Raw genomic sequence first — 15,012 nt, 5'->3', positions numbered from 1 at the left:
AATAAAAATAAAAACTAATTACACAATTTACTTATAAATTACGAGACGAATCTTTTAAGTACAGTTACTTTATAATTAAACAATGTTTGTTAAATAAAAACAAAAATATTACAGTGTCTTGAACAAGACCATATATATAGCAAGAGGTCAAGAATGTCGACGCGTTCGTACCACACGATGACGCCCGTAGTGACGAAATTCCCGAAAGCGACACACGCGCGTATGAATTCGCTTGCTTGTTGGAATGCCGAATGCGACAACAATATACTAGTAGTATTTCAGATCGACAGGTGGATTAAGCGAATAGGCTGATGATAAAAGCTACATACGAAGCTATAGCGGCACGGGTAAGCTACGGCTAGAGCTTTGCCCTAGCCTCTAGCTATAGCAGCGCGCACGTTGTCACGTGCTCCCTCCATACTCAAAAATAAAATCATTTTGGACAGTGACACGGTCATCAAAGTACAATTTTAACTTATTTTAATAAAAATATTTATCAAAAAATAATATATATATATATATATATATTTATTTACAAAAGTATATTTAAAACAAATTTATTTATATAATTTTTATATTTTCAAACTCAACAATTTGAAAGTTATCCATGACCTATATTTTTCCTCCAATAATAGCGACCCAAGCGATGATTATAAAGTGAATCTAAGCCCAAGCCCAAGCCGCAAATCTAAGCCCATAAGGCTTAGATTTTTGTCGTCAACAAATAGCTCACCATATTTATATGTCTAAAGTTCAAAGAAATATATCCATCAAATCCTTGGACAAAAGATATCCAACATATCCGGCCACATAAGACGTCCAAAAAAAATTATATGCACCATTTCTGCAGCGTTCAAGATCTAACAAACAGAATATTAAGAAAATATCTTTTACAATTTCACTGGATTACAGTTTACTAGTGACCAGTGAGCTACTGAAGCTTGACGAGCGGAGCAGACAGGAGTCGCCGGGCTATGGCAGTGGCAGGCCTGGAGAGCGAGCTGCAGAAGCACATGCCCGCTGTCCACTACTGTCAGCAACTTCGTACAATCGTACCTTACGGGGTGAATGCGCGGTGGTTGTGCCTGTGCTGCGTTGGTCCATGACTGAGCAGCATGCAAGCTGGTCGATCACATGCTTTCCCCTACATGCACAACATCAGAACACGAGCAGAGCAGGGCTAGCTTTGTGAGTGAACAGAGCCCAAGATCGAGAGGCGTACCTTACCTACGAGAGAGAGAGAACATCTCAACAATGGCGGAGACGGCGATCGCGGCGGTGCTCTCAAAGTTCGGAGGGCTGGCAGCGAGCGAGGCCAAGGTGTTGCTGGAGGTAGGAGACGACATGATGCTGCTGCGGGACCGGCTGGAGTGGCTGCAGGCCTTCCTCCGCGACGCCGACCACAGGCGCCGCACCGGCGCCGACCGGTTGACCTGTGTGTGGGTGCGTCAGACGCGCGACGTCGCCTTCGAAGCAGAGGACGCCCTCGACGAGTTCTTCCGCAAGGTTTCCTTCCCATTCCATCCCCTGCTTGGCTGCTTGTCATAATTTCTACCATTAGTTTTGAACCTTTATTCCTGTATGTAAATCCAGATATATAGGAAAAATTGTGACCATACCTACAACTTCAAATATTTTTGTTTCCAAGTGAAATGTAGCCAGATTTCACTATCATATATCAAATAAATAAAGGATCTACAAAGTTGAGATTATTATTTTTTGACTGAACAAAGTTGAGATTATCTAGACAGATAAAAGTAAAAACACTAAAAAAAAGAATCAAAATAGAGACTTAAGTTGTTTGCTGGGTCATTTCTCATCGCATACTGCTAATTTTGAGCTGCATATATATTAGCATGCAAGATTTAGCTACGTCTTATATTACAGCTGTTTGTTTACGACATTGTTATGAAACTTTTATCTGTTCAGCCCTTTTTGTGTTAATACCTACATGAATTTCTGGTGAACAACAGGTTGACCTGGAAAGCATGGGTTACCAACGCTGGATTAAATGGCTCAAAGAATACCTGCTTGGCTGCTGGACCCAAATCCTTCTCCGACATGAATTGTCTGGTCGACTCAAGAAAATCAACAGCAGGCTCAATCAAATCTCGGACAACCAAAAGGAATACAAGATCGAGCATATGCCATTAGCGACACTGACATCTTCCACTACAGCCACTTCAGCATGGTATGGGACCTCCTATGTCAATCCTGTAATTATGAATTATCAGTGTTGCACTTTCGATGAATATACAAGGAACATCTTTTCTTAATTATAACCTACATTCCAAAATACTTAAGACAACTTTGATGTTTACTGTTCAAACATTGACTAACAATATTTGTCGATGATATTTAGTCGAGTAAAGTCAGAAAACTAAGAATGTACTTTGTATACGATTTACCTACATGGATCTTTTTTTTGAAACAATACCTACATGGATTTTTAGTGGCTTAGTTTGCAACAATTGTTTTGAGGTGTTATTTAGATTCCTAACATGTTTGGCAAAGTCTTGTTTTAACCTTTTTTTACGATGCCTACATGAGAGTTATGGAAAACTTAACTCAAAGCATGACGCAGTTTAGTTTTCTGATAAAAATCTGTGCTTTCAATACTTTGGCCAAATGATGTGGGTAAAACTATTTTGACATCAAGACAAAGCTGCCTAACCACTCAGTTAATTTTGTCTATAAGCAATGAGTCAATTTGCATTACTAACAGTTCTCGATGAACAGGCGGGATGGTTATAAGAATGCTGTGGGTCTTGAAAAAGAAGTGGAGACACTTAAGGAAATGCTGCTTCATAAAGGTCACCCTCAGCTGATGTTCATCTCCATACTCGGGGAGAGCGGTGTGGGAAAGAAAACACTGTCACGTATTCTCCTGCATGATATGAAGAATAACAACCATTTTGAGATTCGAGTTTGGTACAACATGCCGCCGGATTCCACCACAGAACATCTCCTCCAAACAATCTACGAGAGAGCACGCCAAGCCATTTCGCCAACACAAGGAGATCAGCCGGTTCAGGAAGGCTCTTGCGATGATATTGCTGGCATGCTCCGTCACCTCCTAACCAATAAGAAGTATCTGCTGATTATCATTGGGATATCCTCCAAGACCATGCTCAACTGTTTGAGGGCAAGCCTACCAGATGACAACAATGGAAGTAGGGTAGTGCTCGTATTGGACATCGTGAATGAAGAGGTAGCATGGCATGCTAATGCCATGAACAAGGGTCTCAGCAACGGAATCCGCCACTTGAGCCGTTTCGATAAGGAAAAGAGTGTGAAGTTGTTCTGTTCGAGGGCCTTCAGGACAAATCTGTTAGATGAAACTACGGTAAATAGCATGATGAGCAAGTACAGCGAAGTTGTGTACAATATAACTTGGGGCTACCCTCTGGCTATAGTGGTTTTGGCTGGACTACTGCGATTCAAGGAGAACCCAGGGCAATGGACGGCAGTGCTGCAGCAGCTCAGGTCTGGACCAGCAATGGAAGAAGCACATCAGCAAGATGGCGAAGGCAATCAGATAACAGGACCTGCAATGTTCCAGGAGGATCGTATTGAGGAGAAGATGAGCCCCCCTACAACAGAAGCAGCCAACCTGTCCACAAGAACGTCGATTGAGAGGGTCTTCTGGGCAAGCTTTGAAGACCTTCCCAATGACCTCAAGTCATGCTTCCTCTACTTAGCCGCTTTCCCCAAGGACACCTTTCTGTCTACCGACAGTATAGTGCGGATGTGGATGGCCGAGGGATTCATCAGGCCACAGAAGGGCAAGACCATCGAGGAGCTAGGTGACGACTATTTCAAGGAGCTAGCCTTGAGATGCCTAGTTCAGGTTTCAGCCATGAACGAGGCTGGCGGCATTAAGAAAATCATTGTTCACAGAAGGCTTCATGGGTTCCTGCATTCAGAGGCTCATGAGGCGGGCTTCATTGACGCCCATGACATGCATGACGTCTTTGTTCCACCATCGGTGCGCCGCCTCTCTTTCATGAGTTTTCAAGGCGGATATACCACGTTCACCAATAAGTTCTGTAAGTTGCGTTCCTTCATATGCTGGGCCAAGCAGAAAGAACATCGTCCAAGCAGCAGCGGTGGCAGCGGAGGCGTGGACGAGGAGCATTGGCATGATCTCAAGTTTCTGCAGGGTTCGGATTTACTTCGTGTAGTCGACGTAAGGGGACTAAGGATCAAGGAGTTACCAAATGAGATTGGCGACAAGATCCACTTGCGGTACCTTCGTGTAAACAGCGAGCACCTCAAGGAGCTCCCGTCTAGCATTCAGAGGCTGCTCAACCTGCAGACACTGGATATAAGGGATACTGAAGTCGAGGAGATTCACCCGTCCTTCTGGAAGATAAAGACGCTGCGGCATGTGATTGCAAAGAACCTCACACTTCCATCATCCATCAACGAAGAATTGGGCGAGCTGCAAACACTGCATGGTGTAAAGCCCAGCAAAGGAGAATGGGATCAAGATAACTGTCCACTGCTCAAGATGACCAAACTCCGGTCACTGGAGTTGCACGAATTCAATGATGCTAGACACGGTGCTGCGCTGAACACTTCCCTCAGGCAGCTGCATCTCCTTGGCCACTTGAAGCTGAAAGGCGATGAGATCTCTTCTTGTGTCTTCACTGGACAGTGCCTTCAATATCTTCAGACTGTAGAGCTGGATGGCACTGTGCAATGGCCGGCTGTTGATGCGTTTAAGAATCTTCGCTTCGTCCGTCCAAACCTTGTTCAGCTCAGCCTGACAAATACAAATGATGCGCCAGAAGACATCCAGCAGGAACTGAGAAAGGCAGGCTTTATCCGCTCCCGCACACCATTCCAACCAGTTTACCGGCTTTCATACAAACAAGGTGCCGCGAAACCAGAGCAGCAAGGTGAAGCAAGCTCCAGCAAAATGGAACAGCAGCACCAAGGTGAGAAAGCTGAAGAGTGATGTGGTGTCCAGATGGTTTTTATATCTCTCTAATTACATGTTTCTATTTCATGAGACAGTCTGTTTGTATTGTGTTGTAATATAGACCTGTTTGCTTCGGATCTCTGTGTGTTCATGCTCTGATTGTTGCTTTTGTAATCGTGAACTATTATGTAAAATAAAAGAAAAAAAAGAATGCTTTGCATTCAGACTATGGGGTAACTTTGTATTCTATCTTGCTGAGTGGGAGAGAGCAAGACCGAAGAAAGTTCGTGGATGGTTGCAGCATTGTCTTGGAGAAGTGTAGTGGAGGAGCTGGTCAATTTTCACGCCTAGGGCCATAGGCCTTGTTTAGTTCCGAAATTTTTTTGAATTTTGATACTGTAGCACTTTCATTTGTATTTGATAATTATTATCCAACTATACACTATAAGTAGGCTCAAAAGATTCGTCTCGTAAATTTCAGACAAGCTGCGCAATTAGTTTTCGTTTTCGTTTATATTTAGTGCTCCATGTATATGCCGCAAGATTCGATGTGATGAGAAATTTTAAAAAGTTTTTGGATTTTGAGGTGATCTAAACAAGGCCATAATAGAAAATGTGTATACCACTCGCGCTGGGTCCAATACCATCCGTACCGTGTTTAATATGGATAGATATATAACAAAACAAACTCATAAATGCATAACTTTATATAAGATGGTATGTATCTCAATTCCATGCTTAAATCCACAACATACCTGATGAAAATATGATATTTACCATTTTAATGTTATTGTAATGGTCCCCTTCGTTGTATAATTCTACAATACTAAACAAATTGGCAAAGACACCTACGTTCATGAGAATTATCAAATGGCAAGTGACATGGGGATTCATGGATTAAGAAATTCAACGCTGAAATAAAAATGGGAATTTGGAATGGGGATTGGGAAATTTATTACCTTCTGTTGTTGCCTTGCTATTGCTAGAGATTGGAGTTGGACCTGGCTTAAAGTCGACCTGTCTTGGCCGCGCATTGGATGCTGGCTGCCGGCCGCCGAGCTGCACCTGCCGACCGGGCCGGCGGCCGCTGCCACCACGCCATGCCTAGGCGCTCGACTGTCCACCTCCATCTTGACGCCCAACAGTAGCGCTGCCGTCGACAAGGGGACGACTGCCAGGTCCCTTCTTTATCAGATCCTCCGGCGGCCTGGAGCCCTGCAGGGCTGCATGGTTCGAAGCAGCACGACCAGGAGTCGGGAGGAGAAAGGAGAACGAGAGACTGAGAGCGACGGAGGCGGCGCCGCGGCGGCTTGCGAGGCGCCGACGGCCGGATGCTCAGCCAGGCAAGCAAACGCTATTTGCCTGGGCTTTACAGTGGGCTTTCAACTTTGACAGGACCTGGGGCACAAGAATGGGCCAAAAAAATTTCGAGCATGAAAAAAAAATATACAACGTGCAAATGCTTCATTCTTGTGAATTTCTACGATTCAAACTCTACCTTCTCCTTTGACATATCTGCAGCAGTAAACTGACTTGTGCAAATGTGTTCTACTCTTTCTGTCCAAAAAAAAACCTTTATATGTTTAATCAAACTTAAAATATCATGAGTTTGACAAAATTTATAGACAAAAATTTAAGATTTATGTCACTAACTCATAGACTTTTATAAATTAAATTTAGCCAAACTTATAACAGCTTGATTTTGGTTAAACTTATAAAGTTATTTTCTTGGATGGAGGGAGCAACTGCTATGACTTGTTTGACCTTTTCAACAAAACACGCCTCAGATTACTGTGTCTCTCAAGAGTCGTAAGAATATTCATGCTCTCATAGTAAAATATTTTTGTTCAGATATATTAGTATAATGTCATCCTAAACCTGTTTTTGAACCCCAGTGCCCTTGAAACATTATAGATAAGTATAAATATTAGACAAAAAAAGGCATTGCATTTCTGTAGTATATGCGGGCAGATATATATAGAAGCTACTAATAACTAAAAATGGCAAGGCCACAACAAATACAAATACTAGTAGATACTCCCTTCGTCCACAAATAAGTGTACATCTCATTTTTTAAGAAGTCAAGTATTTTTAAATTTGATCAAATATATACAAAAATATACTAATATTTATTATATATAATATGTATCATTAGATTGAGCGTGAAATATACTTATTTGTAGATACAAATATTGATATTATTTGATATATTTCTAGTCAAACTTAAAGAAGTTTAATTTCTCGAGAAACGAGTTGTGCAATTATTTATGGTAAAGGAAGTATATATCGTGTCAGAAATCAAAATGAAGGTGATCACGTGTTTCACGTGTAAAGTCAGATTATTGCAGACAGTCAATAGATGCCAATTGCTTGAGTCTGCTTCACTTGTCTTCTCAAGAGTATATAAACATGTACTCCTTTTTTATCTATCGTTCTCGCTTCTCGAAAAAATAATTATATTTAACTTTAACTAAATATATAAAATAAAATATCAATATTTACAATATATATAATTAGTACCATTAGATAGAGCGTTGAATCTATTTCTATAATAAATTTGTTCGGAGATATATAAATATTGCTAATATTTTCTGTAAACTAAGTTAAATTTAAAAAAGTTTATATGGCACGACTCTCACGATGACACTCGAATAGAGATGAAGGGAGTATGATTGATTGGTTAATTGACACTAGAGCAGATGTAGATGGTTGATTGACTGATTGATTGAGACAACTAGGGAAGATCAGACATTATTATCACGGTGGACTGTAGTCCCACGTGTTATTTGGAAGAACATCAGAGACATCAGTACAAGGATATTATTTGTTATTACTACCTTTTATTAGAGCTCATTTGATACTATTGTGCTTGTTTTTCATACAATACATTGTGCAATTGCAATCAAATTTGAGAAACTTTATTTAGCACAATCTTCTTTATTTATTTCTTGCAACAGATGGGTTAACTGTCACTACTAGAAACCAGAATTTGATGGCCAAAAATCGCCAAGATAATGAAAACTGACCACAAATCATTAAGCTAATCTATCAAGAATATAATAGAGTATTTTGTTGGAAGTTTTTGCCCTCAAGAATGATTTATTTGGAGGTTGGCCTGCAAGAAAATTAGCGCAACAACAAATTAAGCGACAAAGAAACACTTCCACCACCAAGTAAATAACTTTCCCGGAGGTAAGTTACCACCAATGAAATATTCTACCGTCAAGGTAAAAGTTAATTCCTTTTTTTAAAACGATAAAATTTATTTCCTTGGCTGCCCTTATCTTCCAAAGAAATTGTAATTGTGATTTCCATGGGGACTAGCCCTCAACGAAATGCATACTACAAACAAATTAGAAAAAAAAAACTTACCATGACCAATAAATTCTAAAATTCGAGTCACTCCCAATTGACCCATGATGACATGCATATATACATTTTATTATGGATTGCAACCAGGATCTTGACTTCATATATCAATAAGAGTTTTACAAGTCCATTCTTATTGTAACTTTCCTTGGCAAGGAAATTGCATATAACCCCAAGGAAATTACAATTTTCCTTGTTGGTTTAAATAACACCCAAGAAAATTATAATTTCCCTTCACAATTTACAATATCAACCTCCTTGGTGGTGCATTAACCCTCCAAGGAACATACATTTTCTTGGAGGTGACTAGCACCGGCAAGGAAACCATATATTTCTTGGCTCTCAAAGAACACTACTAGAGAAATTTTAATTGAGGCAGTCATTATTTATTAATGGAGGTGGGCTTCGCAACCGCTTTCAATGAAAGGTTTCGGTTAATCATGCATCTAAGGAGGTGGTTGGTTTGTCTGCCTCCATAAATCAAACACAAAAACAAAAAAAAAGAAAATCTAGTGGATAGGCCTGTCGAGCCCATTCATGAGCCCGTCGAGCCCATTCATGGGCCCACTGAGCCCATCCATAGGTCATCACTGATGCATCTACACACCTGTTGTTGATCTGGTTGTGCCACCTCTAGAACCACCACCGGGGATGCCACAGCCCTGGATCCGCCACTGCCAAGCTAGATCCGCCAATCCCAAACACGAGCTCGCCATGTCCTCTGCCATCGAAGCCACCAAGCCAGATCTGCGCCACCATCGAGCGAGGGAAGGAGACTAGGCTCATGCCGCCATGCCGCGCGTCGGAGGGACCTGACTCCGGCCACCGCCCCGCCGTGGATCCGCACACCCCGTTGTGGGCGGGGGCCGGCCCGCCCTAGATCTACCGTGCAGGAGAGAGCTGTCGTGAGAAGGGGCCCCAAAGCCGTCCGGCGCTCGTCAGCCACCGCCTTTGCCCACGCTCACAGGCTAGCCCTAGATCCACGTCCAGGGCACAGCCACCTGGCTTCACCGACCTTCACTGGTGTTGGTCTAGATCAAAGCATGAGAAGAGAAAAGGGATGTAGGACGAGGGAAAGCGACGGTGGTCATGCTGGAACCACGAGGAAGAGGGAAGGAGGGCGTGCTGATAACCTATGCGAGTGAGGAATTGGAGGTGTTTTTGGATCTGAGCACAATGGAGAGAAGGGAGTGATAGAGGCACTGAGGGTGAGGAAGTGTGGCTGAGGGAGGGAGAAGTGAAGGAGAGTTGAAACCCTAGTCGGATATATATAAGCGTGAGATATGAGGATTGGATATGGGCTCTACTGGGCTAGGATTTTCCCAGGCGGGCTTTATAGTGTGTTCGCCTCCTAAAATCGATTTACGGAGGTGGGCGCCTTAAGATGACCGTGTCCATAAATAGCCCATTTTCAGAGGCGATTTTCTTAATGTGCTCGCCTCCATTAATCGCTTTTAGGAGGCAGTTGGATTTTGACCGCCTTGGTAATTAAATGCAACCACCTCTGTTAATAGTCCAGATTTTTAGGAGGCGGTTGAATTTTGTGGCCGCTTTCGTTAATGTTTGGGCACCATCACCTAAAATCATTTCTGTAGTAGTGGAAATTCTTGACCCTCATGGTAATTCGGATTCGGGACGGATCATGCAGAGTGAACGTATTAGCGTGAGATCACGACATTTTTATTTATTTCATTACATGGCACATACAATTCTTGCATGAGATCAAACCAACATATCATGCACCTTGATGCCATTTTTTGGATGACACAGCCTTAATAGCAGAGCTAGAGGCCACACAGCTTCGACATAGTACTCTCCATGCTTCACCTTGTCCACCACGGTGATCTCCTTGGTCGCCTCCACACCTGTATCGCACGCAATTTCATTAGTCACAAAATATCCAAAATTAGTTGTTGTGTGACCCACACATAACATTTGTATCATTGCATTCTACCCAACAATTGCATTGATGATCATTTACACTAACCAAAGCCATCTACTAGCAAAGTATACTGGTAGGCAAGGTCCATGCATAGGTAAGGCACATCGACATCGTTGACGTTTGGATATTCAATTTTGGCTTCTTCAACACTCATCTGGCAAACCCTCTCCGCGGAAGCTCTGAATGCGCCAGGGGTAGTTTCTCCGCTTGGTGCATTGCCATCTATGATGCCGACCTTTTCAGAGGGAAGAAGGTTCAATTTCAGAGACCTTCAATTTTTATGCATGCTTTCAAACTAAATCTATGCAGGTTAATAAGTAGATTAAGAAGCTAGTCGTTGCTACACCTCTGAGGCCACGTAGTAGAAGCTGGATGCAACATAGAGGTTGTCTTGGCCTGCTCCGCCACCGCCATTCCATATGCCATTGAATGTGCAGTTCTTTGTTTCACATGGCGCATTCAGGTTCAGTGCTTTGCCTATCTCTTCTCTGCATTTGTAGTAGACTGCTCCTTCTGGTGCGGCAGTTGCATCGTATTGCTCCTCATTGTAGGTGTATTGACCTAAAAAATGAAAATGAACAACAAAAAGAGGCCTAGTTATATGGTTATTGGAAAAGAAAACAATCTGAAGTATCTATATAATATATGTTTTTTTAGAAACGGAAGCTTTTGTTAAACCAAAGAGCAGTACATCGAGTTGATACAGACTTTGGAACACTCCCAATATCTACAATATATGTATGCTGAACAAATATACCGATGAATCCACGTAACATGCAGCTGCTGAATGGTCCATTCTTTGCCTTCAAAATCTCTGCCCGTGATGCAAAAGCACCATAGTGCAAGTAACTGCAAAGAGATCAAGGTCACAACATATATCATCTTAATTTGTGTTTAACGTAATGGCTTTGTAATTATCAATAAACCCTAACCTAAAAGTTTATATATACAGACACTCTTCTATGAGAGAATATGTTGATCAAAACCTGTGAGCATAGATGTTGTAATCTTTCCCTTTAAGATACTCTCTTATAACATAGGGGTCTTCCCCATGAGGTGCCACCGGAGCATTTGCAGCGGTATTTGCAGAAATGGCATAGGCTATTTGCACTGATCCACCGCCCATATCAACCACGGCTACTGTCTGTGAGTAGTCCCCTCCCAATTTATCCAACAGATAATTCAGAGCAACCTACAACCCAGGCTCAGAGCACTCAAATCCATATTCTTAGACAGATTGTGTATATATTAAATTGAGGTGAAAAAAACCAGCATTTTCTTAAAGGTTTTTTTTTGTTTGGGTTTACCCATAGGTATGATCCTTCTTGAGATCCCTCAATAACATTGATCCACTCGGGCTTGGTCTGAAATTTGGTCTTAGTGTGGACAAGGTTCCTGACCTATATTGAAATTTAATATCAGTTAGCATATTATACTAGTAATTTTGAAGCCAGTTGATGAGAACCTGAGGTAAGTGAGAGAAATTAAAACTTACCGCTTCAAGAATCTGGTCCGATTGCTCTTCTCCAATAAGTCTCAACCCAGCAGTTGCCTGCAAATTTCATTGGTATATATATGCTAAATCAAGACAATTAGCTGGGTCCATTTGGAAAGGAGACGTACATTAATTTGCATCGAACTAAACGAACTAACTTGTGAAATGTCCAATGTAATTTCACTGATTAGACTGTCACCGCCCGTAAGTAGAGTGTGTATTAGAAGGTGTGGATTTCAATGTACGTAAGTGCAAAACTAACTATCTGCAGACCTATATATGATGGATTTTTTTTCTAGAACACGCCTTCACGTGTATTTTATATATGATGGATTGGAAGTTGAGATCATCACTTATTATAGATTTGTAGTGAATTTGTTCACGTACTCCGAGTCTAAGCGGGGTCCTTTTCATCAGCTGTTTAGGGACAACACTTTTGGCCTTGTCAAGAAGAGGCAGTATGGAATTTGCTGCCTCTTGGGGATGTCCAGCGTATGAGCTCAGCCCAGGCTTCACCTGCAGCAACAAACAAAGGTTTTTGTTCCTTGCCTTAATCCATATATACGACTATAGAGCTAGCAGTACTGTCGAACCACATACACAGCAAAGCTCATGGTTTCATGAATAATGGATCCATGCATGTACCTTAGCGAACACCTCGATGCCTTCGTCGCCGATCTCGAGGAGCTCGAGCTTCCTGTCGAACCTGAAGACGTGCACACGAGTCCCCGTGCTGCCAGCATTGAAGATCACGGCGTACCTCCCCATCCCCGGCGGTGAACTCTCGGGCGCCGCCGCCTCGTCGACGACGATGCCAGCTTTCCGGCCGAGCATGGAGTCTGCAAGGACAGTGCTGCTGGGGTAGGACGACGAGGACATCAGCTGCAGCAGGAGCAGCGCCGCGATGCCGACGACGAAGTGTGCCATTGCTGCTAGCTGCCTGCTAATGCAGTGGCAACCTGCGAGGCATGCTCAAGTCGTCGCACACGGCCGGCGGCGGAGAACAGCTAGGCAGCGCGTGCTGGGGAGTGAGGAGAACACATACGCAAAGGAGTCGTTTTTATAAAATGGAAAGAACATGCAATGACCAGATGAGAGATATTCATATACCAGCACCTCAGGGTATGGTACTATGGTTTCCTTTACCTAAATTATTACAAAAAAACTCAGGGTATGGTTTGCATTGCAATTCAAGTCCCTGACAATATACTACAAGAAATACCTTTATACATAACGATTTATTTTCGTCATAGACAAGCAAAAATGCGTCATAGTTAACTAACCATGACGATCGGAGAAAACGTCATGTATCCCGCGTCATAAATTTGCTAACCCAGATAATCTGTCACAGATTGACATTTGTATTCGTCATAGAATCCCTGAAAGGCCATCCAGCCCAGGGTAGGCCCGATAGCCTATGACAAAATAGACCGTCATAACCATCTACTGCACAGTATGCCATGTAGATGTTTCTCCGTCACTGATTTGAGTTGCTATGTAAGCGCCATATGTTCACAAAATTGGCCATCACAAATTATATAATGAAAATCACATAAAGCCCAATCATTTGATTAACTCAATTTGCAGTACATTAACATAACATGTTTTGATCATCATAAAACCTAAGGAAACACAAAAACAGGTCATTGTCAACCTTTACATCTATTACACAATAGCATTTCTAGACCGCCAATGCATAAGCTTGATTTCTTTTTGCTGTATAGTGGCACTCCTTCAAAAATCCATTGCACCAGATTCCTAGTCTTTGTACTTGTCTCTCTGAAAATACACATGTGCACAAATTAAATCAAATGTAGGCAAAGTAAACCGTAGGTAAGGAACATGGCGACAAGTCATGTACAAAAGCATAATTTTAATACAACATCCAAAAGTGACACATTTTGATTGTCAACTATAGCATCTAAAAACAGAGAATATTACACAACTCTTCTTGCAAGTGTTTAGTGCATCTAAAAACAGAGATCATTACACAACTCTTCTTGCAAGTGTTTAGTGCATCTAAAAACAGAGAACATTGCACAAATAAGCTTCAAATCACACAATCCTGAACACTGCAGCTGCGAAAGGCAAATTAATATAATCCACCAAGGAATGGCAGGTATCATAATCCACCTCGCAATATAAAAAAGAGAACAAATAAATTATAACTGACAACATTCATAACAATTTCACCACAGGAGGGCATCCTGTCAATCCTCTGCACATTGATAGATCAGATCAGATTATATCAGCCTAACCAACTTAACTGGACTTCATGTTTTAGGCCCAAATAAAGGACGCCTGATACAAATATTACGATAATTTATCAGGTCCGACTCCCACAAAACTGCTGCTGCATAGCCATGCAGGTAGGCAACACTCCAGATCTAGCATGCCATAACAAATTCACTCAAAAATGTGTCAAATCATGACCAAAACCAAATCCACTAGCAGTTCAGTGCAGCAACAAATACAATTAGCACACAAAGTACCAACAAAGAAGAGGAAAAGAGAGAACGAATACCCGTGCTCATCCTTGGTGTGTTCTTCGTCAACAGGAGTCAGGCTGCTGCCCCTGTGAGCTCGCCGCAGCTGCTGCTGGTTCTCCACACTTTGCTGGAGCTGTTGTCTGCACTACCTCTCTCGTCTCTGCCGAGATCTGAGAGGTTGTTGGTGGAGAGGAGAGATTAGGCCAGAGCTGGTGCTGGGGTGAGGGCCCACGCGCGCCGTCGGGAGCTACAACCCTCATGCGTGCCGAACCCCATGCTGCCGGGATCTGGGAGCTGAGGAGGTGTAGGACCACCGCCGCCACCGCCGCTGCATTGCCCTTGCCCTGCTGCTTGACGCCGATGAGAGAGGGGTCATGAAGGGGAGGTGCAGAGAGAGGGATGACGTCTGTGGAAAGGGAGGGAGGGTCGGCGGGAAGAAGGGTGAGGGGCGGCGGCTCAAGAGTATGGAGAGAAGGACGGAAGGAGGGAGGCTAGGGTTTGGCCCGTGGTGGGCTTATAGTGGGCTTCGGGTCATACTGTGACGAATTCTTAGAACGTCACCTCTAATCCGTCATGATGTATAGCTAAATTTCTTGTAGTGAATAATGATAGTATATGTATAACAAAACACTGCAAAATGATCTGCTGCTTCACGTATGCACCATCGAGATTATGAAATGACCCAGGTTAAGTGCATGTGATTCAATTATCAAAAACTAGCAAGGTTATCCGTGCAAATAACATGGATCATGGTGATTCTAGTCTCTGCTTCGCTTGTCTTTTCAATAAT

At 42.5% G+C, this 15,012-nt stretch overlaps 2 protein-coding genes and 1 long non-coding RNA gene across 5 annotated transcripts; 1 reads left to right on the top strand and 2 right to left on the bottom strand.

Moving 5' to 3' along the window:
* LOC110435256 lies at window positions 819-6,301 on the bottom strand. Of its 3 annotated transcripts, none has more exons than XR_002452870.1 (4): window positions 5,887-6,301; window positions 2,028-2,214; window positions 1,223-1,535; window positions 819-1,144 (listed from the first exon to the last, which is right to left on the bottom strand). It is a non-coding gene; the product is annotated as an uncharacterized LOC110435256 (long non-coding RNA). The 3 variants fall into 3 exon arrangements; XR_002452869.1 differs by having other exon boundaries at window positions 1,228-1,535; XR_002452868.1 differs by having other exon boundaries at window positions 819-1,535.
* On the top strand, window positions 1,100-5,151 carry LOC8067633 (putative disease resistance RPP13-like protein 2). Its single transcript, XM_021460664.1, has 3 exons — window positions 1,100-1,506; window positions 1,974-2,191; window positions 2,740-5,151. The coding sequence occupies exons 1-3, from the start codon at window positions 1,135-1,137 to the stop codon at window positions 4,961-4,963; spliced, it is 2,814 nt and encodes a 937-aa protein (XP_021316339.1). The 5' UTR covers window positions 1,100-1,134; the 3' UTR covers window positions 4,964-5,151.
* On the bottom strand, window positions 9,993-14,777 carry LOC8067632 (probable apyrase 3). Its single transcript, XM_002448873.2, is given in 11 exon segments — window positions 9,993-10,081; window positions 10,084-10,161; window positions 10,284-10,473; window positions 10,585-10,799; window positions 10,996-11,087; window positions 11,225-11,430; window positions 11,546-11,638; window positions 11,734-11,790; window positions 12,121-12,249; window positions 12,379-13,512; window positions 14,258-14,777. Coding segments are annotated over 10 exon segments (1,392 nt in total). The 5' UTR covers window positions 12,661-13,512; window positions 14,258-14,777; the 3' UTR covers window positions 9,993-10,031.

This window comes from Sorghum bicolor, chromosome 5, assembly GCF_000003195.3.
Source record: "Sorghum bicolor cultivar BTx623 chromosome 5, Sorghum_bicolor_NCBIv3, whole genome shotgun sequence".
NCBI classification, from domain to species: Eukaryota; Viridiplantae; Streptophyta; class Magnoliopsida; order Poales; family Poaceae; genus Sorghum; species Sorghum bicolor.
This window is presented reverse-complemented; position numbering and strand designations above follow the sequence as displayed.